The sequence below is a fragment of the Scleropages formosus genome, chromosome 10 (assembly GCF_900964775.1).
Source record: "Scleropages formosus chromosome 10, fSclFor1.1, whole genome shotgun sequence".
NCBI classification, from domain to species: Eukaryota; Metazoa; Chordata; class Actinopteri; order Osteoglossiformes; family Osteoglossidae; genus Scleropages; species Scleropages formosus.
The window spans coordinates 30,990,064-31,014,691 of record NC_041815.1 but is presented as its reverse complement, the minus strand read 5'-3'; the positions used below and the strand labels follow the sequence as shown (position 1 = coordinate 31,014,691).

Genomic DNA, 24,628 nt, shown 5'->3' with positions numbered 1-24,628 from the left:
AACACACTTATTCGCGTCAACGTTTTCGTCTTGGAAACAATGAATGTCACTATTGTTCCCGAAGTTCGAACGGCCACGTGCGTTCCGGAGCAGCAAGACGTTCTGCGTCATCACGTCAAAGCGTCATGCGTCACACGCCAACACGTGCAAGCCGGCTTTCTCCGCGTGCCTGCTCCCGCCTCCCCGCAACCCGTAGGACGTAACCAGCACGTTGTTCTGCCTTTCCCGTGGTGCACTTGGCGCGCAGTGGACGTATCGGCGGAGTGATATGTTCGAAAGGAACGGTTAAGAATGGAACGTTCCTGGAAACTGCGTCACAGGGACTTCCCGCGCCAGTGACTCAATAGAGCGGAATTGGGCATGCGCAGTGCTCTTCTACTGTGGTCTGAGCTTGTGTTCCTTTTCAGCGCTGCTGTCTGTTACATGTCAGTTTACGTGGTAACTAGTCCGCATAAAATTACGTTTCATATTGAAGGAGCTACATAGTCATAAGAGTGTAACACTGTAGATTCATGTTTCTGAAATACGTACTGCCTAGTACGTTTACGCGAACCCAAACTCACTGGTAGCTGTCGGCTGGCCCATCAAGTTTACGTGAGAATTGTTAACTTACTACTTTAGTTCAAATCAGATCAGAGGATTTATTTGTACTTCTGTATCCCTTAGCTGCTGCGCTACCTACTGCCATAAACAGTAAGAAGAACTCCACATTTCCTAGTTATATATACAGAATGAAACAAACAATTTTGTAGCTCACGGGCACCACAATGACCCATCCAACCCCCCTGGCCTGATATTCGAGGGTTGTTACCGAAAACAAAGCAATTTAAAAATTACTTCACGACCTATTAGCCGACCGAAAATCAATTTTCCTGTTTCATGTAACTCCGTGTAAAAATCATTTAGCGATCTAATTTCTCTTGCTTCCGGCCTACGGTAGTAGGCGGACGTGTACAGTGTGTAGTGTAAGCCAGACCACACGCTTGCGTCGTCACAAGGTGCCCCGGCAGCTCGTCCCCCTGCGCTCCCTCTGCGTTGTTCGGGTCGTATCCGTCCGCCCTGCTGCCCTCGCGCCAGTGTCTCACCGAAGCGAAGATGGCGACCGGCTCCTTCTCCGCCGCTCCGAACGCATCCGCCAGTAACGAGGGTATCCTCATCGGCGACCGGGTTTACTCCGAGGTGTTCCTCACCATCGACAATTCCCTGGTGCCGGAGGAGCGGCTCTCGACGACGCCGTCGATGCTGGACGGCCTGGATCTTGAGACGGAAACGGACCTGCGCATCCTGGGCTGCGAGCTCATCCAGTCGGCCGGCATCCTGCTCCGGCTGCCGCAGGTCGGCCACTCTGCTACTTTTATCGAATCTGTAACACACGCCTACTTTACGTTGTTAAGTCACCATTTAGTAAAACTAACGGTGGTTATAGGTAAAGGAAACTTCACTGGTTGATGGCGCGCTGACAGCGTCGCTAGTAGACAAGACATGATGATCATGTCGATGTCGGCACACTGAGCAGCTCGGTTTTAACGCGAGATTCATTGTGAAATTGACGTAATTTGGTCCAGTTAGCGTGAATGTGTTTACCTCGAGTCAGTTTTTGTGTTATTTGGGAGTTAAATGAGGTATTCGCGCTGAAAATACCGTGTGCGCTGTCGGCCTCGGTGACAAACAAAATGGCGGCGGTGGAGGAGATGAGCAGGCGGAGCGGCCCTGTTGCCTTTCTCACCCCGCCCTGTCCTGTACCCCCCTCCCCCGTGTTCCTTTCCTCCCCAGGTGGCCATGGCGACTGGACAGGTGCTCTTCCACCGCTTCTTCTACTCCAAGTCTTTCGTGAAGCACAGTTTCGAGGTGAGTCCGGGCGCCATGTTATAGATGGTGGGGGGTGAAGGTGGGGGTAGGGGGTAACATGCAGATGTGGTAACAATAAATAATCCGTTTAATAAGACGATTTTTTTTGTCACGGGAACTTGGCTAACATATCTTTTTAACAATTTAAGTAAGTGTTAGAGTATTTTAGGGAGTGAGATACGTCGTGATTACTGTGACAGGTGAATCTTGTATTTAAAAAAACCGGAGTCTTTGGGTAACAAACGGCGTCATATGGTGCTTGTGACGTCATACCCGAGGGAAGAGGATTGGGCGGAAGCGGTATGTCGGGAGACATGATTGGACGTCATATATAGGTGACATAACTGGGCACACGTGACAGGGTATTGGTAGGGAAACAAAAATAAGGTGGGAAGTGAAATGATTATTTGCAACAGGGCTGTTTGTGAACCCTGCTGTTCATTCAGTCTCCTGTGCAGTCATGCTTCTTTGTCTGTTGTCCATTCATGTTTCCTGATGTATGATGACTTGTGCTGTATAGTATTGTGTGATTAATGGTTCTGAATTTTATTTTTTCAAAATACATGTATATTAAAGAAAATCAAAGTATTGAATTCCACTAAATATATATGTTAGCACTATTGTAACAGAAATTCAGTTGTATGAATGTCAGTTTGGACAAAGACCTGAGATAATATACTAATTGCTCTTTGCTGTATTGTGTAAATGACTACTTAAATTTGGCCACAATTGTAAATGTCTTATTTGTACAAATTTTAACAGCTGTCACAGGAACAACAGAAGTAGTCACAATAACAGAGTTTACTACCTTAACCCTGTTCATGGCTTTGTCCTTTTTGGATCGTGTAATATGTGCTAGGTTTGCTGGTGGGTCTCAAGCACGTGTCCTATGCTCTTTCCCAGATCGTGGCCATGGCCTGTGTGAATCTGGCCTCCAAAATTGAGGAAGCACCACGCCGAATAAGGGATGTGATCAATGTTTTTCATCACTTGCGCCAGTTAAGAGGGAAAAGGTAAGCATAGTCTCTTATGCGTTGCCCCCATTAAAATATTTTTGAACATTTTGTTCCAAATCCCAGGAATTTCCTTTCCAATTCAGGGAAGTTTTAATTAAAACTTTGTCCCATATTGTTTAATCGATTATTTAGTAGAAACTTCCTGACCTTTTGTAAGTATTTTTTCTGTTCATTTAAGAGCCCTCTATTATATTTTTCTTCTTTCACTTGCACATTCCATTTTCCTACTGATATCTTCACTCTGTTTCTGTTAACATTTAGATACAAGTGCATATATTTTGTACAGCTAAATTATCCGTACAGTTTTGCCACCGTCAAGTTTCTTTGCTATGCAAAGTGTTTTAGGCAGATGTCAAAGGTGCTGTTTCAGTTTGAACAGGAGTCGAGTTTTATTCACAGTGACAGGGCCAAACTTTCTGCTGTCTTTTAAAAGAGAAGAATCTCTTGTTGATTTAGGACTGTGGCATTGACTTAAGTTCTCTTTTCCCCTTGCAACCAATTAACAGCGACCAGCTACATTTACCAATGCCTGGGTGATGTGGAATGGTACGTAGAGATGAAGCTGTCGGCATGGCAACATTGAGCCAAGTGTTGCATTCGCCCCTGCTCCCGTGGGAGAAGCCAGTGGTCTGACAACGGGTCACTGGATTCGGGGACGACAGGTTGGCTTCTGGGAAAACTCCTGTATCTCAGTGTAAGCTTTTGTCCTGGCTGCCCACCTGTCTCTCTGCTCACCTCCACGGTCAGAGCTGCAGGCCGTGGCTCCCATACGAGAACTAGGCACTTTCTCGTGTGTGCAGCCCATTTCACATAAGGGTGAAGCTTCCGCATCAAGCTTTTTTTTTTTTTTTTTTAAAAAAAAAAAAAAAAAAAACACTAGAACAGTTGGTTTTGGTTGTAGTTTGTTCATTTCTGCATGTAATGAACGTTTGTTAGAAATTTTACACATACTCTGGTCACATAGCACCTAGGATTTATTCATATATAACTGAAACACAAACTTGACATCTTGTGCTTTAACAAAACAGTCACAACTGGTATTATGAGTTTTGTTTTTCACTGTTCTGGATGAGTACGCTGTGCCGTTCTGCTTCTGGGACAGTGAATTTTATATCACTCCTGTTAAAGTGAAACTTGGGCTGTATTAAATGGTTAGTAAACAAAAGCCTCAACATTCAAATAATATTTTGTGAGTTTTTTAATTATTGTGAGTAGGCTTGATTGTTCATATAACACATTTGCTGATAAATCACAGCTGGCAGTAGAGTCCTGTGTGGGTGAATTTTCTAGACAAGTGTTTCACTGAAAGGCTAGTGTTTTGCATACTGAAATTTGGAAATGTGCTAGGTCATATGACATAAGACAGGATCTAAAGTTACAGTGCCCATGTAGTTTGTGTGTAACAGCGCTCTAGTCTAAGAACCTTAAATATTACATTTGTTACATAAATTGATTTTAATGGCGCAAGCAAGCAGTGTGAAAGACTTGAAAGATCAACTATCATTTGACAATTTAAGGCATTCATGGTATTCCTTCTACCTCCCACATAGCTTAGTATTTTTGAGGAATCTTTTTCCAACTGCAGATGCATAAGAAGGTTTTGATTCGGAATTGTGTTGACAGAATATGTGCATGTGTTTCTCTGGAGGTTTAGTTAGATGCTTTCTGTGAAATAACTTCCTGCATTTTGTAACAAATACCAGTTTGAGTGTTTCTCAAGTCTAATTAGGTATTGTAGGTTCTCTTAAATTGGTTTCTTGTTCATCAGTCCACGTCTCTATTTTTAAAAATAGAGTAAATTCTGTTTTGAGGACTTGGTCTGTGAATTTAATTTCTGGACCATGTAATGTTGTGTGCCTTACCAGTCCGTTTATGGTAGTATTGTAGCTGTACTTCCCTTACAGCTATTTCGTGGCCAGGTTTAGGAGCCTGTAAAGAGTCTCATGGGCGGCTGGATTCAAAAGCTTCCACTGCAGTTACAGGAGTCAAAAAGTTAGGACCTGTTGCCTTTAGTTGGTTGGAAGGGGGACAACAGAACCTAAGAAGAAAGGTTCATTTTTGTATCTGGAAGACATTTTTTGTTCTTTTGCAATTCAGGACTCCAAGCCCATTGATTCTAGATCAAAACTACATTAATACCAAAAATCAAGTTATTAAAGCAGAACGGAGGATTCTGAAGGAGCTGGGCTTCTGCGTACATGTCAAGCATCCACACAAGGTGAGTGCTGCAATCGATGCCGTTACGCCACAGCACTCAGTGCAGTCTGCAAGTTGCACTGCGGTGCAAAGCATGACGTGATGGCCAGCTTCTCAGGAAGCATGCATTGATCTGTGTAGATCCTTCAGAGCTGTGGATAAGAGCTAGTTGTCAGACATGCATTTGGCCTGTTTCTCAGCTTTCAGGTGGTGCTTTTGCACCACTTAGCTTTTACACACTTGTGTGATTGGTGTAACTGACAGCTGAGGTGCATAAAGTGTAACGTCTGTTTCAGATCATTGTCATGTACCTGCAAGTCCTTGAATGTGAGAAGAACCAGACGCTGGTCCAGACTGCCTGGTAGGTAGACACTCGCACCAGGATGTGTAACAGACTGTCCTGTTGGATCACCGAAGTTGTTTGCCTTGACATTCAGTAAAGTTGCACTTCTGCATCTCATGGAGATTCTTAGAGACGTTGTCTCTTGTGTTGTCATGGCTTGAGTCTTATTTTCTTTAATACACAAAAATGGAGAACTCAGTTTAACTTTGTCCTTTTTTTTCTACTCTTTGATTAAAGGGTAGTCCATGATGGTAAGTCTCATAAAGAACCTCTGAACTCTGCTCCTCCAACCACATGACCTCAGGAATCTCCCCCCCATTGGCTGCCCTTCTCGAGACAGCCAATCCAGTGAGAGCTCTCCGGAGATTCACTGAAGGGGTCCTTTACCATCTGGCAACATCATCTTGTTTTCTTGGGGTGTCAAAAGGATTTGTATTTTTTTTGTTTGCTTCCAGGTGTAATTGATTATTTTTTTGTAGTTATGTAGATCTAAAAACATGCACTATATATTTTTTCTATATATAAATGCAGCCAAGCAGTAAGATTGCAAGTGTTTTTTATTTTTAATTTTATTTTTCTGAGTATCCTTTTTGAATGTAGATAAATTGTATTGCTTTATTGTTGTTGCATACTATCACAGACTGACTTGGTCTCCAGAGATGTTTTTCAGGATTCCTCTCTCTCAGGCTATTTTCCCCAGGAACCTGTTCTGTCATCGGCTTCTATTGTCAAACAGTAGCCAACCCAAATTTTTACGTGTAGTCCAGCAACGCAAATGTCCAAGTTTTTTTTCTTTTCTTTTAAACGACTCAGACGTCCGTTGCCAAACCTTTTCCAATTTTTGTTTTTTTTTTTTTTTTTGGTTTGTCCCGTCCACACCTGGTTGGGAAGACTGCCAGAGCTTGCACACCCTTGCAGCCAGCTTGTGCTCTGACAGCTGACTTGTTGTGTCATTCGGATGGAGGAGGTCGTGGAAGAAAGTGCAAATCCACATCCACTCTGTTCATCTTTTTAATCTTGTTCATTTGGAAGCTCTTTTTGTCCTGAAGTCAGTGTGTTTTCGGTGTAAGACCTGTGCCATTATCGCCATTTAATCTCCCTGTAAGTCTTTGCACAGTTTTGTCAGTGTTCGAAAAGGTGTCATCTTATACAACCCTTTCACTAGAAAGATCTGTTTGACATGTTCAGCTTTTGGGGGTCTGGAGGATCACGGCTCCTATTGTAAACAAGACACTCATCCATTACCCGCGCACACATCTTTATTTGAACCCATATCCAGCTTGCAGTCACTGAAACTTAGACTGCTAGTGGTACACCATAAATTGTAGTTGTCCTTGTTGTCTTCCAGAATGGTTCATTGTGATGTTAGGGTCAGTACAGTGTGCATGCTGATAACTAGCAGTTGTTTGTGTTTGACCACCATTTGAGTGGGAACAAAGCAGAGCTTGACAGCACACTGGGGCGTGAGTCCCTGGCAAAGGCTGGCATGACACCCACGATTTGTTTTGGGACTCCCACCAGGCCTCATTGTCGCTCATGGACAAACCTCCGAAGGAAAAAGGACAAAGCTAAACTGAGTCTCCATCCTGATGAACTACTTTATTATTATTATTATTAACAAAGGACATGAATGCTGCAACGTGGCCATGTGTTCTGTCTTCTAGGAACTACATGAACGACAGTCTGCGAACAAATGTGTTTGTGAGGTTTCAAGTGGAGACAATTGCTTGTGCCTGCATTTACCTCGCAGCTCGAGCTCTACAGGTGGGTTCCAATTCCTCTGCCCTGCTGCAGCCTGTGTGTTTTACGTTTTCCAGTATTTGTGCTCGGCACGTAGTCCTCAGTCCTTTCTGGCATTCGTACACTTTGTTCCACTCCCGTACCCGCCTAGACAGGGCGTCTCTTATTACCTTTCTTCTGCCATCTTCCCAGATCCCGCTGCCCTCCAGGCCACATTGGTATCTTCTGTTTGGGGCCACAGAGGAAGAGATCAGGGATATCTGTGTCACCACCCTGAAACTTTACACAAGGAAAAAGGTGGGAAGTGTAACAGTCACGTATTTTTGTGTTCTCTTAACCTGCAGATTGTTTTAGGCATAGTAATAAAACAATGAATGCAAAGTGTAAAGGCCACAAAGGGTGTAGCGCATTCCAAGCCTTACAGCTCAGCCGGTTTCCAATCTTACTGGAATGGTTTCCAAGTGGCAGCTGCGTACAAGAGGCCTTATGCCTTTCTCCTTTGTGCACCCAGCCAAATTACGAGCTGCTAGAGAAGGAGGTGGAAAAGAGGAAGGTGGCTCTCCAAGAGGCCAAACTCAAGGCCAAAGGCCTGAACCCAGATGGGACCCCAGCCCTTTCCACCATGGGGGGCTTCTCGCCAGGCTCCAAGCCATGTGAGTGTCCTCATGTGGGAAGTACTCTTTTAAGCCCATATTTTCACCACAGGGTTGAGCATCTGTCACTCTTTCTCCATGCAGGTTCTCCGCGAGAGTCGAAAGGGGATGAGAAGTCACCAAACCCTCAGGTGCTGAAGGCAGTGAAGAAGGAAGCCGAGGACCGACCCCAGGGTTCGAAGAGCCCTCATAATGGGTCAGTGCCACTCTGCTCCGACAGGGTCCTTTCTGTGTGTTCTGTGTACCGCGGGGGCTGGTCACTTACTGCTCCCTTTCTCCTACCTCTTTGTGGACAGCCTCAGGAAGGAGAACAAGTTAAACCGGAACAGCAGGAGTGAGAGTCGGTCACGGTCGAGGTCGCGATCCCGCTCCCGTTCACCTCGCAGGCAGTAAGTGAAATATAGGTTGACTGAGCATATGTGATTCAACTGGATTAGAAACTAGGCTTAAGTGCCATTGGGAGTCACACAGCCTTCAGTCCTTTCTGGCATTTGTACACTTTGTTTGACCCCTTGTTGGTTTCCCACAGCTACAACAACCGACGGAGTCGTTCGGGCACCTACAGCTCGCGGTCACGCAGCCGCTCGCACAGCCGCAGCCCGTCGCCGCGACGACACCAGAACCACAGCTCACCGCCTCTGCTTCTGCCTCACCTGAAACCTAAGCACCGGCCGGAGGAGCTGAAGCTGCAGGCTCGCCATGGACACAAGAGGAAGAAGTCGCGGTCACGCTCTGCCAGCAAGTCCCGTGAGCGTGATCGAGAGCGTGAGCGTGAGCGGGACCGTGTCCCGTCCGACCAGAGTGCCAAGAAGCACAAACACGAGCGTAGCAGTGCTAGCAGTGGTCACCACCGGGACCGGCGGGAACGGTCCCGGTCATACGACCGTGCACACAAGAGCAAGCACCACAGTAGTGGGCATTCAGGTCATGGCCGACACCGGCGCTGATGGAGATGGTTGTGGGCTTTCGCCCCGTGCTCGTGTGTTTTGCTTTTTTTTTCCTTGTTTTTGGCAGACCTTTAGATGTAAAGTTACAAACTTGAATCTACATATTTACAGTGTAAAGATGGTTTAAATGCCAATGTATTACAAAGAATGCTTTGATTTATAAAAGCAACTGTTAAGGGGGGGGTGGGAGGAAAAAATTCAGGAAAGACATCAAGATTTTGCACAGTGAGGATGACCTGGACAAGTTAGTTCTACTTCTTCAGGCAGACGTGTTCTGAAGTGTGTTGTACAGATGCCAGGAAAGAGGAGTTCCTCTAGAAATAGACCTTATTTTTTTACAGCGGCCTGCAGACACTTGATTTCCGACCTCTTTTGTTAGAATCGTGGTGAATTTGTTACACTGGTTTTTAGTCTGCACGTGTTCATGTCTCATTTTTACTCAATAAAAAATGATTATTCTGAATCGCCTGTGTTCCTTTGTCAGCTGTAGGATGAGATGCTCTTGCAGGTGCTGCAATTGATACCTGAAACCAACTGGGCTGAGAGGCGTGTTGGTGGCATCACAGTAAACCTTGCTTTACAGTCAACACTTTGTTGATCTTGGAGTCATTCTTTGCCAAGCAGGCCCGAGTCCCTGTTCGCACGGGTAGAAATGTGGCCGACCTGCTGGTAGCGCTACCCCGTCGGTGAGTCATGGGGCCAAAGGGCCTGGGTGTGAGCATGGTGTTTTTCCCGTTATTGCTAATGGGAGTGAAAAGAGAAACGAGTAGTGAGGACACCAGCTGGGAAAATGAAAGTTGCTTTTTTTAGGAAACAACATGTTTACTTCACTGTGTTGACACGAAACGTGCGAATACAATAGTTTCCCCAACCTACTGGGAATTCTGGTTCTTAAGCGCTGCTACAAAGTTTCATTTTCAACCTCTAGGGGGCACTAGAGTACAGAGCATAAAACTGGCAAACCTACTTCAGCAGTTTCTGTCTTGCCAGTCTTACTGTTTATAATCCATGTTCACACAGTTACCAATAGCGTAAAACAATATACAGTACACTTAGACAATTTAAGGGCTGCCCTGCTGAAATGGGAATGAGTGCTGTCTGCTTTAGCTCCTCCCGAGCCTGAAACGGTCTGCCTGTAAAAAGCTCCAGTTTTGTCGCATGCGAAATAGCGAAAGTGACACTTAGTCTGATGGTCACCAGTTGCTTTAGCGGACATGTGTGGCGTTTGTTTCCTCATCTGTCCTGACAGCAAAGAGCGAGGAGTTGTGCCATAAACAGGAGGGCTGTGCCCCCCGGCGGCCCGACTGCGTTCTGGAGTGGCGCTGCACCTCAAGGAGAGCTCAGCTCTGGTCACCAGTGTCCTCATTAGGGATTCCAAACAAGGCTTTTGTCCTCTTCACTTCCTTCTGCAGACTCCATTAACGCTGAGCTCTGGCACAGCTGGACCCCCATCTGGCAGAACAAAGAGCGCGTGGCCGAGGAGCCTTAACCACGCTGGCGCTCGGTGCAGTGTGGGAAAAGTGGCTCCTGGACAACTCCCTCTTTCTTCAAACACACGTCCGCTGGAGCCCATCAGGCTTAAACGCTACAGCACCCAGTCGTATCGTTTTTTACCCTTCCATTCTCAGCACTGTTCTTCCTTATCCTGCTCTACCCAGCGCTGCCGTATGGCACCTTACCCTACCCTTCCCTTTGTTAGCGTACCCTCTGTTACCCTATTGTACCCTTCCCTGCCCTTCCTGCCCCTGCCTCTACCACTGACTTGAAACACTTGACATGGGCCACAGTCCTGGAAGTGCAGGTGCAAATGTACCGAAGTCCATCGCAGCTGCTCTAGTTGTTCTAGTTCTATGAACTGCCTGTGTTTCTCTTAGTGGTTCCACTCCTTCCAGGTGACGTGCACTTCCTCCGATGTCCCGACACAGTTCCGTGCAAGAAGGCCGCTGACAACGGGGTCTGGTCGTCTGGGACACGTAGCGGCTTTAACCCGTCGTAGCTTCCGTGAGGGAGAAGGAGCAGAAAGGACCTAGAGTACAGTGAAAGGGAGCGCCTCTCTGTGCGCCACATGAAAGCAGGCGGTAAAACAAAGGCGCGGCAGGAAGGTGCAAAGGTTGCTCCGGCAGGACTCGTCACGCCAGTGTTTCGTGCCAGCGGCTCCAGATGAAAGCTCCGGGGTCAAAGGCGGGCAGCACAGCTGTTGTGTGCGCGTGAGTCGAACACCCCCATCACGCCTCGGCGACCACAACGCACTGCAGCTCTAGCCTGATCGCTTCCTGAGCGGGAGACATTGTTCCAGTCTTAATGCCGCAAACAGACGCTCATTGTCTCACTCTGACCAGAGGAAACCCTTCTCACTGAACTGTACTGAACCTGCTCACATAGAGCTAAGGCCCAGCTGCTGCGTGACCGGGGCAGTGCTGTGAGGGAACACCCCGTCCTTCCCTACTCCCTCCATCTCGGCGCAACCACATGTGGCCCGCGGCCTCATCGTCCTGCTCCCAGAATCCTTCTGCCGTGACACAAGATTAGTGACCGACGACCTCAGTCCTCTACTTATTTATGTTTGCGTTGATTCATGTAGCACGTGCTCTTCTCCAAAATGTTGGCGTTAGAGTGTCGTCCAGAGGGGAGACACGCACACAGACACGTGTGATGCCGTCAGTTTGTCCGAAACCACCGCCGCCGGTTGCTGTACACAGAACCAAGTGGGAACACGTTTAGTAAACGTAGTTTTTGTCGTCGTCAGGAGAGAAGAGGCTCCGAAAGAGACGGGTTCGAGACTCTTCTTGAATGTGGCAGGGATTCAGCAGCTATGAGGGACCCAGCAGTGAACCACGACCTGTCCTTTGTTAGTGCTGAGGATTTGTCATGGTTACCAGGTCCTCGCTGTTCTCCTGTCACCCCAATCACCTCTTCCAGCCTCTTGGAGAATTTAGGAGAAGAGCGACATTTTGGCGCGTCGCAATCCGCCTTCATGGAGAGACCCGAACCTCGTTCCACATGTGGTCCTGGACAGGAGATTGGGTCCGTACCAAATGGATTCCTGAAACCAACTGGAACCAATTAAGGAAGGAGAGAAGAGGCCCCCGTGTGGCTGAGTGGGGAATGTGCAGCAGGAGATAGCCAGTGGCCCCCTCTCAACGGCGGGGTGGGGCACGGCGTTCTGGATCGGCAGTCACGCTTCCTTCTTCCTGGCAGCTGTCTGTGTGTGTGTGCGTCTCTGTGTGCGTGTGCGCTGGGGCTGGGGCTGCTCTCCCTCTTCCCTGCCCATGACCTCTTGCTGCACTTCGGTCACCAAGTCGCCCTGGGCAGCCTGGACAGGAGCAGCGGTCACCGGGCTACAGCAGCACGGGGCCCCTGGGGGCCTCGGAGGTCCGGACCATCTTCGGGTCTGGCGGGGCGGGTCCTGGTGGCGCGGCGCTCCGAAAGCTGCTCCCTGGCATCCGTGAGGGCAGCTGTCAGCTCCTCACGCTCCTCACACTCCCGCCGAACCGTTTCCTGCAGTAGCGTGTTCTGCCAACAGCACAGAGGTCAGAGGACATAGGTCAGGGTCGCGGCGGTGCGGTCGACGCTCCCGACTCGGAGAACAATTGGCACAGAGAGTCTCCAGCTGCTGCACCGGTTCCACCAATACACTTGGCACAACGCAGTGAGCTCAGAGACCCTCAGGGATCCTGCTCCTGGACAGCGCCCCCTGCTGCACAACTGTGGGAAATGCAATGCAGTTCTCTCAGTCTTCCTCCCTCTCTCTCGCACACACACAGCCTCAAGAAATATCTGCTCCAATTTGTGTGCGCCAGTGACGGGCTGCACACTTCCCCCAACGCAGGCGATGCAGAGACCGTGAGGAGGAGCCGGTGGGGGAATGGGTTCCGAACCCCCGTGTCCAGCCTCTGCGTCCCAGACCTGGGCACTGGAAGGTGAATAGGAAAAGGTCTCACTCTTTCTTTTCCCTCCATACCATTCTGTGTGTGTGTGTGTGTGTCTGTCTCTTCTTTTAGAGTCTTTCCACAACCTCCCCAGTACTCTGTTGAATCGCGTCGCAACTCGAGACACGCGGCCCACAGGGGGTCCCAGCGCTTCGAGGGTCTGGGCCGAGTGGGCGGAGACTCTGAGCGAGTCCCGCCTTCTCCCTCTGCCCCCCGGCCCCACCTGCTCCTGCAGCTTCCACGTCTCCTGCCTCTGCTCTTCTAGCTCCTGCTGCAGTCGGAGCAGCCGCAGCGCCCCCTGTTGTTCCTCGTGCCGCAGCCGCTGCAGCTCCCTCTCCAGCGCAGTCTGCCGGGCCGCCGCCGCCGCCGCCTCCTCCTCCCCCCGCCGTCCCTCCAGCGCCTCCCGCAGCCTCCTCTCCAGCACGAGAACTCGCTCCTGGGCGTCCCGCACAGCCACCTGCGCCATGGAGGACAGCTTGGGTTCGAGGAGAGAGATGGGGGGGGGGGGGGGGGGGGGCTGTTTGCCTGCCTCTCCTTGCACCCCTCTCTCCTCCACACACTACTTAGGGTTTGGCTGAACGAAAAGAATGCCACCTGCTGCTGAAGTTGCTCCTTCTCCCTCTGGCACTTGAGCCTCAGGCCCTCGTTATTCTCCCTCTCCAGGGCGAGCTCCTGCTCCCGGAGCACCACGCGGGCCCGGTCACGCTCCGCCTCGGCCTCCACCTTGAACACGGCCATTGCCCGGTCACTGTCAGACACACAAAGCCCTGCGGTACCAGGAACAGTGAAGCTGGTTGGCACCTTGTGAAACTCAGAGGAAATTCCCAGAAGCCCGTCGGCGTGGACAGGGTTACGCAGCCGTTTAAACCTCAGCTGAACCGCGGTCAGAGCCGCACCTGTCAAACGGAGAAAGTCTGGAACAGCGGTGACTCTACCCAGCAGTGGCTGTTCTGCCAAAACCTCTGCGTGAGCGAGGAGTAAAAGGGTTCATGAGCTCGAGAAGAACCCAGAAGAAGATCCGGGGAACGGCAGGCTTCTCTTGGGTCGGGTCAGGTCAGAGTTCGTGGGACCGCAGCGGGGCGCGGTCGACGGCTGCAGGACGTGTTCGGTTGCGGTCATTACAGCTAAAGGTGCCAGAGTCCAGTTTGACTGCAGGGACGATTACGTTGACCTTCCGCACCGAGGAAAGGACGCGGAGACGAGGGCGCTGTTGCGTACTTTTCTCCCTCGGGATCCGGTCACGTTTGCGTTCGCGTGGTACTAGAAGTGGGCGGAAGATCCGCTCAAGTAGTGTGTGAGAAAGGCACGGAGAGACAGGAAAGGAGGGACGTTTGGAAGACACACTTTCACAGCATGCGGTGTCAAGCGGAAGTAGCGGTATTACCCAAAAAGGGTTACTTCAGTCACTTCGCACCCTGAAGCTGCCTTCCGCTCCTCGCGTGTGTCCTGCAGGGCGGTCAAACGAGGTGCGCCAAAGACGCGAGGAGAGCGTGACACAGTCACTGTGCGGCCGCGAAACACGGCCTCGTCGACGCCGCTCAGTCGTGTGAAAGAAAGGCGGCGCTGGCATGCGGTGCTCGGGGGGGTCGGACACACGGACAGGGGGTGTGTGTGTGTGTGTCTGTGAGAGAGAGAGAGAGAGAGAGAGAGAGAGAGAGAGAACCACTTCCTTCGCTCGGTCGAACTCCACGACAGCTGCGCTCAACCAGAGGCGGAAGGCGGACGGTGCTCGGCTCTGGCGAGCAGAAGAGAAACCTGAGCGACCTTCAGGACGGCGCAACAGGAACATCTTCTCTCTGAGCTGAGAGGAAGGAACGTGTGAGACGGAAGCTCTCGAGGTGGAAGCGGCAGGTCGAGGCGCCAAATCGTCACCGCGCGACCCTCGGAGGACCTCGCGGCGCAAGGCGCCGCTCCAAACCCGCCGAGCCCTCGTGTTACAAACTGTCGAGTCACAAACAGCTTGTTTCTGCAACGCGGCGCGTGGAACCGCTCGTCCCGAGGGGGTCGCGGCAACACGGGGCGCAGGACGGGGAGGGGGGCACTCGCCCTGCACGGGACCGGCTTGGTTTCGTTGACCTCAATTTCCGTCTGTCGGCAGAGCGGGCGTGAGCTCTGTTTACGCCGGGGGCGCTAGAGAGCACCTGGCAGCGCAGCCGCCTCAAGTCAACTCACTTCCACGGTGTTCACGGCTCGTCTCCGGTGCTCCTCGGCGTCGGGGATCAGCAACGCGATGAGGGGGATGGATGAGCGACGCCGCACGTGCTCCAGGGACGAATTGCTCGACAGCAGTTTGTAGACATGATGGATTTGTTTCGTCCATCATTTGAAATCACTTTTATCTGTAATGCGGCTCCAAGGTAAAAACGGGAATTTTTTAAACCGTGAGATCTTTACAAAAGCTGTCCAGTCAGTAAGCACTCAGTTTATTGACCCCTGGTGGCAATTCAGCATCTGTCTGTCTCTCCATCTAAGCAGGGGGACATTTGTACAATTAACCCTCTGCTGACTGTCAGTGGTAAGAGTGACTTTGGAAATACAAACAAATCGAGTTACGAACAGACTTCTGGTCCCAGTTGTTTGCAAGTCCAGACTGACGTACGTGTGACATTTATGTGTCGTTTGCTCCCTGACGGACACTCGGTGAAGCGAAGCAAAGAGCACCTCCCGGTGCGAGACATACCTGTGTCCTCAGCGCCTCTCGCTCTTCCACCTGCCGTCTCACACTCTCCTCCAGCTTCTTCACAGTCTCTTGATGGACAAGAGTCTCTTGCTCGCTGTGAGGACGGACATGAGGACACGGTTTACGCTCCCTTTCCGCACACTCTGTGGCGATGCTTCCTCGGGAAACCCAGGAGGACACGAGCGTGTGGGACGGGGACGGGGACGGGGACGACGCGGTCAAGGCTCTGTAGGCCTCGGAGTGTGTGTGGTATGCAGGATGGCGCTGGAAACTCCGTCCACACGCTACACAAAGTGCCCGTTGTCCGTCCCTCACGTGTCTTAACAGTGTGAACATATCTGTTGGACCAAGATAATTTTGGTGTGTGTGTGTGTGTGTGTGTGTGTGTGTGTGCGGTGCGAGTGTGTTATCTGGTGCCATCAGGAAACAATAAAAATGTAAATCCCCTGACTATTTTGCCTGTGCAAGTAGAAACCAACACCCCCCCCCAAACAAAGCAGAAGACAAACACGCGTCACCATGGTAAAAGGAGCCATCGCCATGCAAACAGAGAGCGAGTTTCCCCGGCGGAGCGCCGCCCTCCTGCCCCACAGCGCCCCACCAAACTGTGTTTTCCAGGAACTGCGCTGCCTCCCGGCCCTCGTACCCAAAGGTTTCCCCTGCGGCACCTGGAGGGACTGCGGTAAAAACAGAGTAGAAATCGCACCCGTGAGAGACCCGAGCGCCGGCGGGGCGTTTGTCCCCAGCAGGCGGTGAGATCCACAAACACACGAGTCTCTGCACTCGGGGACTCGGAATGGACCCGTCCCCCAGGGGAAAGGCAGCAAGGCGACGGCCGGCGCCGGACCGGCCCGCAGCGACCGTCGCCGGCGGAACGAAGCCCGGGAGATGCGCCGCGGCGAGAGGCTCTGCCCGCTGCCCGAGGGGTCAAACGTCGCCGTGCGAGACGGCAAGATGCGGAATCGCCGCCCTCACCTGCCTCTGCTCACCTGGCCACGCTGGTCTGAGTGGTGTAACCCCTCCCTCCCGTTTGGCCCAGTGACTCATGGCAGAAACGTGAGCCTCGTTCCCCGTCGCACCCAGAAGAAGCAGAATCGCGGCGGCGCTCAGGTGGGGGGGCGCCCAAGGAAGGAGGAGCGCAGGGATCGACGTCCTCGGCGACCTACGTAATAATGAGCGAGCCGCGTGTCTTTTCACAGACGCTCAGCTGCAGCGGCACCACGGCGTGCCGGTCATCGGCTCCGGCAGCCGCGCGTTCGCAGGGCGCAGCCTTTACCCCCCCCCCAGCCCAAAAGGGTCATTTTAACACTGACTGCGTGTCTAAGCCTCGAACCCCCGGCTTCGCTCCCAGAGGTTCTTTGTGAGTCGGCCAGATGGACGAGCGAGCCGCACGCAGACCGCGAGCCAGAACCGCCCCGGTGACCTCACGGCGACCCGCGGATGAAAGGAGCCCCAGTTTCAGGGCGCAGGAACAGAATTAATAACGGTCACTGGAGGTCAGGGACCGCGGTCAAACAGGCCTCCGTGTCAATGGGAGCACAGTGTCCAAATTGACATCGGTTATTGGGCACAACCGGCGCCGCGTCGTGAGCCTGGTAGCTGGACGCGAGCCTCGGCGCCCGTTCCGTCTCCCTGGGAGCAGAGGTCCAACAGCGAGATTATTGGTGGAGTTTGAAGACCGACCACGTTTTCCGTCTCTCCTCTTTGTGTCCCACGGTGCTGTAGCTTTAGAGAGTGGACCCCACACCCCTCCCGCGTGGGTCGCAGCGCCCCGTGCTCGCACCCGTTACGTGAGAGACGGATCGCCGGGCCCAACCTGGATGTGCGGCGCCGGCTCTGTGCCGCGGTCAGGGGGGGCGGCATTTCAATGGGGAAGGGAGTCCTGTGCCGAAAATGGCACCTTTTCAGAAGGAGGGACTCGGAGGGAGTAAGAAAGAGAACGAAAATAGCCGAGTGCAGACGGGCGGATAAAGAGGACCGGAAAAACAAACGGGACGCGACACACAAACAAGCGACGAGAGACAGGTGCACAGGTGAGGACAGGCGGGGCCCACGTGAGAAGAGCGCAATGAGTGACGCAGGAGGAACAGACGGTGACGGGACATGACCTGTGCCTCCGTAAGCGAGACGCTTCCTGGCGCGCCTCCAGCAGGGCGTCCCTCAGGGCTCTCTTCTCGGCCTCCGTGTCGTTCCGCCTTCGTGCCGCTTCCTGTTCGGATCGTCGCTGCAGAGACAGCTGCTCCTGCAGGGACCGGAACTGGCGTCGACATGAGAGCAGACGCTCCTCTCTCTCCTTCACTTCTGCCGACAGCCTGGAAAGTGTAGCAGGACATGGGGCCTGGTTACAACACACTACTGGGTCTGGTTACAACACCCTGCTGGGTCTGGTTAGCGCAACACTCCCTGAAAAGAAACGACGGAGACGCACATCTGTAACAGCCGGCAATGCAGCAGTCACAGCTATTGCCTTGTGCTCAGAGGAGCTGGGTTCGAATCCCACGTCCTGCTGTAGTGCCTTGAACCGAGGCAGTAAAAATGACCCTCCAGGGTAAAAGAGTGTAATGCCACTTGGAGGAGGGCGTCCGGCACAGTGGATAATAGCATGGAGGAGGAAGTCATGAAATGAATGAAGTAAGAGATGCAAAGAGCTGCTCTGGAGTCTCTACTGCGGTAAAATGCGGTTTAGAAGAACTGAAGAAAACAAAATGTGAGCTAAACTGCTGCTGCTTGAGCAAAGTACCCCAAATTACTGCGGTAAAATTGCCCAGCTGTGTAGATGGGTAAATAACTGTAAGTCGCTCTTGAGAAGCGACGACGACATGAACACGTGGTAAATGAGGTAAAGTGGTGTCGCGTCTCGCTGCTCTCGGTCACACACCACTCGGCAAAAGAAGGAAAGATGGGAGGAAACGCGAGCGCTCTCTGGGACGCCTGTCTCCGGCTCTCCAGCGAACGAATGGCTTTAAGGGGCTCTTTGTTGGCTGCTCCGGCGTCCCTCTTCCCCAAACGCTGGCATTTTGTCCGCCGTCCCAAGAGCTGCAAGAGACACAGGACACACTGCGCACACACACCTGCGATGGGTTTCACCGCTCTGCTTCTCCAACTCTGTGTGTCTGCACCGCAGCTCCTCTGCCTCCTTGCAGCGCCTCCTACAGGGCAACAGCAGAAGAGCACCGCTCAGAACAGGAAGTGCACCGGGTGGCGGAGCTGGAGCGCAGAGGGGCGACCCGGTACCGGTACCGGCTGAACCGCTTCAACCGCAACCACCAATGTGTCACCAAGAAGCTCCGCTCCCACTGCTGAGACCGTGCTCTCCACTCCTGCCAGAACCCCCCCCCCGCTCAGTCTCCAGTGGGGTCAGGCACCCCCACGCCCCCCCATCCGCAGCCTCTTGTCTCCGTCTCCAGGCAACACGCTCCATGTTCGCATTTAACGCTCGTGTGACGAAACGGAGAGCAGCAGGGACCCCACCTCGTGTCTCACTGTTCAGGTCAAGGTACCCTTTTCGGTGGGGGGACGGGGTTACAACACACTTGACCGAGAACCTCAGGGGGCTCCGGCACTCCGTGTGACACACCGGTCAGAAGAGCGGCTCGCAGCCCAGACAGGATGAGGTCAACCCTTTCTCTCTCACTTGCTTGCCCAATCACTCGTACCTTCAACTTCCAGCAGCCCCCCCACCCCCTGTCCTGCTCTGCTCACTGTCTCCACAAGCCACCCGAACCTCTGTGTCCCTCAGCCTGCCCGGCTGCTGCCTGCCACCCATTCCAGCCCCGGTGCACTGGGGGGGCTGTGGGGGGGGGGGGGGGGGTCATGGAAGGGCTACCCTGTTTACGGTAAAGGGTGGGGCACGGTAAACGTTGCCGAAGCCTAGGGAGTAGGAGTGGCTTGTCGCGGCTTGTTGCTCCGCCCTGGACTGCAGGCCCTGCCCTTCTGCAGCTCAGTGCAAAGGCCTGGGGTGAGTAGGAGGGGCACCTTGCACCCCCACCAACCAGGTGCCATGGCCACGCCCCTTCAATGCCATCAGTCCAGCCCACAGCCAGGGAGGCAACACCCCTTCAGTGATTGATAGAATAGATTGGACTGAATGCCTCGTGTGTGTGTGTGTGTGTGTGTGTGTGAGAGAACTCACTCCAGCAGCTCCTCCAGGTCCTCCCTCGCAGACTGGTGGCGCCGTAGGTCCTGCTGCAGACTCTCCAACAGCTCCTTCATGTCTGGAGAGCAGTGAGAGCAGCATGAGGACACACACTGTACACACAACAGATGCACTATACACACATCATCCACACACACTGCACACACACTAAGGGCACCTTCCAGCTACAGGTGTGACAGTCTGCTCCTTGGGATTATATCGGTTATAAAGGTGAGATGGAAACAGATGTTTTCGATAAGAAGCCGAAAAATGCTGGCACAGCACACACACACGCATACACACACTTAAGAAGTCGACCCGAGCATGTTGGAGCGACAGGCAGGTGAGCGAGAGCAAGACGCCCTGACCTCTCTTCTAACCATCTACATGTCAACCAGCAGGACAAAAATACAGGGCAGCTGGAGGGGAAGAGTGGAAAAGAGGTTCTCCGTGTGTGTGTGTGTTTGAGAGAGCCACAGTGAAAGGCAGCAAATGTGTGCAGACAGGTTCCAGTCACAGTGTGTGTTTCACTGAGATTCACAGTCACACTCCTGCAGTGTGCCCCAGTGCATTGTGGGAAGGGGCTGCGCTACACTGCTGGCAAATCTTTGCTGCAGCAGGATTATTAAATCTGGACTCCCGTCCTGGGTGCGTCCCCTCCTTCTCCAGCCTTGTGCCCTGTGTTACCGGGTTAGGCTCCGGTTCGCCGCAACCCCGCTCGGGACAAGCGGTTTCAGCCAGTGTGCGTATGTGTATATTAATTATATTTATGAAAAAAGATAAAGTGCTAAGTGATAGAACCAGCAAGTAGTGTAGTGGTTAAAGCAGAGGTTCGAATCCCACCTCCTGCTCCTTGATCAAGGTCCATATCCTGAATTGGGTGAATCAGTGTAAATCAGTGTACATCAGCCACCTTAGACAAAGCAGAGCTGGAATGAGGTAAAACGAGGCCTTTGTGTCCTTTATGGACTCACTGAAAGAGCACATGTGAGCAGTGCATGTTCATACGTGTTGTTCAACATGCAACAGTTCTGGACTATTTCACAGCAGCCTGAAGCAGTGTGTGACCGATATACACACACACACACACACACACACACACACACACACACACGGCTCCATCAAAACTGAGGAATAATATGGCTGTGTGTGTGTGTGTCCGTGCTCTGTGGTGCTCCATGTCACTGTGACATCGCGCTCTGCAGAGAGGGACCCTCATGAGTGTTTCCTTTGAGTGGAGCAATTGATCCCTCGTAACTGGGCTGTGGTCACAGTGACCCGAGCAGTCGACACGCCTCCAGAGAACCGATAAAGGCTGGCAACCGCTTGAGTGACTCTGTGTGTGTGTGTGTGTGTGTGTGTGTGTGTGTGTGTGCGCGCACACGCCACCACTTGTGGAAGGAGGAGAAGGACTGTGGGAGGAGGGACACGGCGGCGCTTCGGCAGCTGCAGCATCTCAGGGGCCGAGGCAGGAGAGCAGGACCCCACACGCAGGCCCCTCGCGCTCCCAGCGTTGCCGTGGAGACCGCAGTGGCTCCACCCACCGTCCAGTTGGGCCTGTGCCTCCTGGTTGTGGCTCCGCAGCGCGGCGCTGTCCCGTATCTGGGCCTCGAGGCGGACGTGCAGCTCGGAGGCCTCGGTTCGGAGCCGGTCCGCCTCCTGGCTCCGCCGGGCCTGTTCTGGGGACAGACAGACAGCAGGGGGCGCCGTCACGGTAACGTCCTGGAGCCGAACCGTAAAGCTCACAGCGGTGAACGGCAGGAAAGGTTCGGACATCTCCGCCTCGAGTCCACGGTCCAACAAGCGGCTCGGTCGCTGCGCCCTGCTGGCAGTGACAAAGGGCACCTGTCACACGTTTACGGTGGTGAAGCGAAGAACACTTCCTGGTTGCTGGGGGCAGGGCGTCGAACCTGCACCCTGAGCGCAAGAGCGGGGAAACAACGGAAGGCTGCGGTTCAACGGGAGGTCAGGGCGAACGGCACACACAGAGTCCCCACTCGCAGCCGTCACCGGGCCGGGCAGCACACCTCTCATTTACATATTTAAATAAGTCAAAGGAAGGTGTGACGGCTCTGCGTTTACAGTTGGCCTCAGACCCGCACACACACACGCGTGCCATGGCAATCCATCTTTTTTTCTGGGATGGGAGGCCCGGGGCTGCAACTGAACGCTCCACCCCTCTTCATCCCCATTGGACAGGCAGGCCATGGGGGTGGAGCCACACAGGTCAGGATTCAGCCAGTCGGCACCTGGCTGCGGCTCAACGGCGCAACCGTGTCGGAACACGTCCCTCGGAGGCCCCGGGAACCACGGGAAACACTCGGGAAGCGGTGGGTTCGCAGCCCCCCACCCCCCCGGACCGCTATCTCTTGCTCACCTTGTCTGTATAACACAGTGGGGACCTGGCATCTGTTCATAATTCAATTTGTTCGTAACTTCGAAGGAAGGGGATTGTTTTCCATTTCACGAATTTTGAATGTTCAACGCTCGCTGATCCAATGAACGTGTTCCTCACCTTCTTACTGATCACTGACACCGAGGGACAGCAGACGGGAGCTGTAAACACTGCGGAACAGGGTTGAATTCATCTGGTTCCGCCCCGTTCCCTCTGTAGTTCAGTGCCGGTGGCTCAGAACGTAGGTTCTGGACACGAGCTGAGATGTGGAGACGGGTCAGGTATTGCGCTAAAAGGCCAGCTGCTGCTCAGGTGAAAAAAATCACCACGTTTCAAACTGATTCTTTGCGCCTAGGGTGACGCCCTTCCAGCTCCTCTCGACTGTTCCCTTGAGTGTGACTCTAATGCAAGTTTTGTGGGCAGCAGCGCGCAACAGCGGCGCACCATCCGAGAGGTGGAGAACCCAGGAGAAACCGGAAGAAACCGGGAGAAGCTGGGGGAACCCGGGAGAACCCTGAAGAAACTAGGAGAAATCAAAAGAAGCCAGCCAGGAAAACCCAGAACAAACCAGAAGAGCCCAGAAGAAGCTGGCAGAAGATCTGGTTTGCAGGTTCATTTGCACTGGTTCTCATCCTCATGCAAGAGTTCACCAGAGTGTGTGAAACTGGCCTGGACTCAGACACCAGTGTGCGAGTACCGCGGGCAGAGCGACACACACAACACACTCTCCGCACACACTCCATTTTCAACGCAACGAAATGTCCTCTGGCACCAAAACTGAGTAATTTGAGTAACAATCAGCTCACTGCTCCTTTTCCATATTCATATTCATATTCATTCATATTCATTCATATTCACGCGACGCCACATGAGCTGCTGCTGTGGCCGATGGGCTCAGTGCGTAGCAGCACAGCGTCATGAACACAAGTGTGTGCGGTAAAGGAACAGCAGCGCAGCGGTTTGAAGTGATGAGGAAATGATGAGGGTGATGATGGAAGGAGGAACACACGGCTCGCACGCGGCTCTCACAGTGCTGTGCGCTACGTTCCTCGTACCCGCGTCCGACCTGCGGCTGCTCTGAAGCGGCTCGGTGCCGCAGTCCTTCCACGCGTCCTGGAGCCGAGAGAAGCTCTGCTGAACGTCCCGGAGATCCTGACGGGATGAAGCCAGCAGCTGGAGCGCCACCATCAGGCAGTGCTGCTGCGCGTCACTTCTCCTCCTGCAAGACCACTCACAGCAGTCAGTGTGTGTGTGTGTGTGTGTGTGTGTGTGGGTGTGTGGGTGTGTGGGCCTGTGGGCCAGGAAATGCGTGCATGGGTCACATACATGATGACCGCATGTGTGAAAGAAAGGATTTCAACTCTTCGTTCTGAAGTTTCTGCTCCTGGAGGTGGGAAAGAGAGAGAAAAGAGGCAGAAAAAGAGAGCGAGAAGAAGAGAGAGAAGGAGGGAGGAAGCCGCCAGGCTGAATAATTTAATGCCTGTCGCTCTGAATAGATCAAATTACAAAACGGTTCTCATTTCCAGGGAGAAAAATGGGTCAGAAAAACACTCTGGTCAATGATGAATTGGCCAATAAACAGGAGACAGACTCGCGGCACATGGAGCCGGACCGGTACGGACAGGATCCGCAGCGTAAACACACTTCGGCAACCATGGCAACCGGCGCATGTGGCATTAATGACCCCCTCCCCCCCAGCGTGTGTACAACCTGGCTGAACACTGAAGAGTGTCGAGTGTTCGCCGGACTGACCACTGGACCAGAGAGCTCTGCAGCACCATGGTCTCCTGTAGAGTGAGGGCTCCAACATCAGTAGTGTGCAGGTTCTCAGTTCCGTCCCCGATGCGGTGAAACAAGCTCCCTGTGTCCCTCAGAGCTGCTGAATCCCTCCCATCTGCTACGATTGTCTATCTATCTGCTATTTGAATGTCACTTCTATAGGTGCTACTGGAGGGATGTGAACCAGCAAGATGGTGGTGCGAGACACGTTGCAAAGGAACTTAGACCGACACACACACACACACACACACACACACAAGAACAAGGAGGCCGAGGGGGGGTGTTCATATCAGTGCACAAACCAGAGATAAGATGTTCCAAGAATTTCATCGACTGGAATGTTTTAATGGAGCCGAAACTTCACTTTGGTCCTGAACGGGTCGGAGATGAGAAGTCCGTCCACCAGGAACACGTGTGACCCGTGCGCCCTGCTGGTTCCGCCCTCCCGGGTCCAGAAGCGCTCGAACACACAGGTGTTTCCCATTGGCCTCGCGCTTCCTGCCCGACGGGGCCGCGGTTCCCGCCGCTACCGTGGGATCCGACCCCTATCCCGAAGGCCAGGAGCCCGCGGCGGGAGCCCTTCCTCTCGTCCTCATCCCCGTCCTCCTCCTCACTTAGCCCCCCCATTGTCTTCTCCCCCCAGTCCCTCCCCGTCCTGCTATTGGCTGCTGTGTCACGGCGCACTTTTCTCACCCGAGGCGCCGGCCCTTCGCACGGACTCTTCCCAGCTGCTGCTCGAGGTGAGCGCTGCGTGTGCGCGCGCTGTCCAACTGCTGGCCCAGGGTGCGCAGGCTGTGGGGGGGGGGGGGGGTCGTGAGTGAAGACACCGCTGCACAGACATATGTAGATGGACACATGTAAAGAAAGACGAGTGAACACACACGCGCACACACGCACACGCGCACACACACGTGAATTTGTGAAGGGAGCGAGGAGGCGCACTTGCTCACGTTTGGACACAGCTGGA

At 52.9% G+C, this 24,628-nt stretch overlaps 2 protein-coding genes across 2 annotated transcripts; one reads left to right on the top strand and one right to left on the bottom strand.

Moving 5' to 3' along the window:
* The first annotated feature begins 125 nt into the window (after positions 1-125).
* On the top strand, positions 126-8,934 carry ccnl1a (cyclin L1a). Its single transcript, XM_018736173.2, has 12 exons — positions 126-192; positions 971-1,335; positions 1,774-1,848; positions 2,752-2,861; positions 4,962-5,082; positions 5,357-5,421; positions 7,068-7,167; positions 7,336-7,440; positions 7,655-7,796; positions 7,881-7,992; positions 8,093-8,185; positions 8,326-8,934. Exons 1-12 carry the CDS (start codon positions 126-128, stop codon positions 8,741-8,743), a joined length of 1,773 nt encoding a protein of 590 aa, XP_018591689.2. The 3' UTR covers positions 8,744-8,934.
* Positions 8,935-9,581: 647 nt separating this feature from the next.
* Positions 9,582-23,070, bottom strand: LOC108924625 (trichohyalin-like). Its single transcript, XM_029255901.1, has 9 exons — positions 22,938-23,070; positions 21,032-21,166; positions 19,485-19,566; positions 18,424-18,501; positions 17,461-17,664; positions 15,353-15,446; positions 13,267-13,395; positions 12,896-13,129; positions 9,582-12,256 (listed from the first exon to the last, which is right to left on the bottom strand). Exons 1-9 carry the CDS (start codon positions 23,068-23,070, stop codon positions 12,074-12,076), a joined length of 1,272 nt encoding a protein of 423 aa, XP_029111734.1. The 3' UTR covers positions 9,582-12,073.
* Between the last annotated feature and the right edge of the window lie 1,558 nt (positions 23,071-24,628).

What these genes read in the sequence shown, in the direction of transcription:
- ccnl1a (XM_018736173.2), top strand. Translation starts at nt 126, where the DNA reads ATGCGTCACACGCCAACACGTGCAAGCCGGCTTTCTCCGCGTGCCTGC. An exon ending in ACGCTGGTCCAGACTGCCTG is followed by an intron (nt 5,422 to 7,067) that starts GTAGGTAGACAC and finishes TCTGTCTTCTAG; the next exon opens with GAACTACATGAACGACAGTC. An exon ending in CTCGCCAGGCTCCAAGCCAT is followed by an intron (nt 7,797 to 7,880) that starts GTGAGTGTCCTC and finishes TTCTCCATGCAG; the next exon opens with GTTCTCCGCGAGAGTCGAAA.
- LOC108924625 (XM_029255901.1), bottom strand. Translation starts at nt 23,070, where the DNA reads ATGGTGGCGCTCCAGCTGCTGGCTTCATCCCGTCAGGATCTCCGGGAC. An exon ending in GACCTGGAGGAGCTGCTGGA is followed by an intron (nt 18,502 to 19,484) that starts GTGAGTTCTCTC and finishes GTTGCCCTGTAG; the next exon opens with GAGGCGCTGCAAGGAGGCAG. An exon ending in GAGAGGCGCTGAGGACACAG is followed by an intron (nt 13,396 to 15,352) that starts GTATGTCTCGCA and finishes GCCGTGTTCAAG; the next exon opens with GTGGAGGCCGAGGCGGAGCG.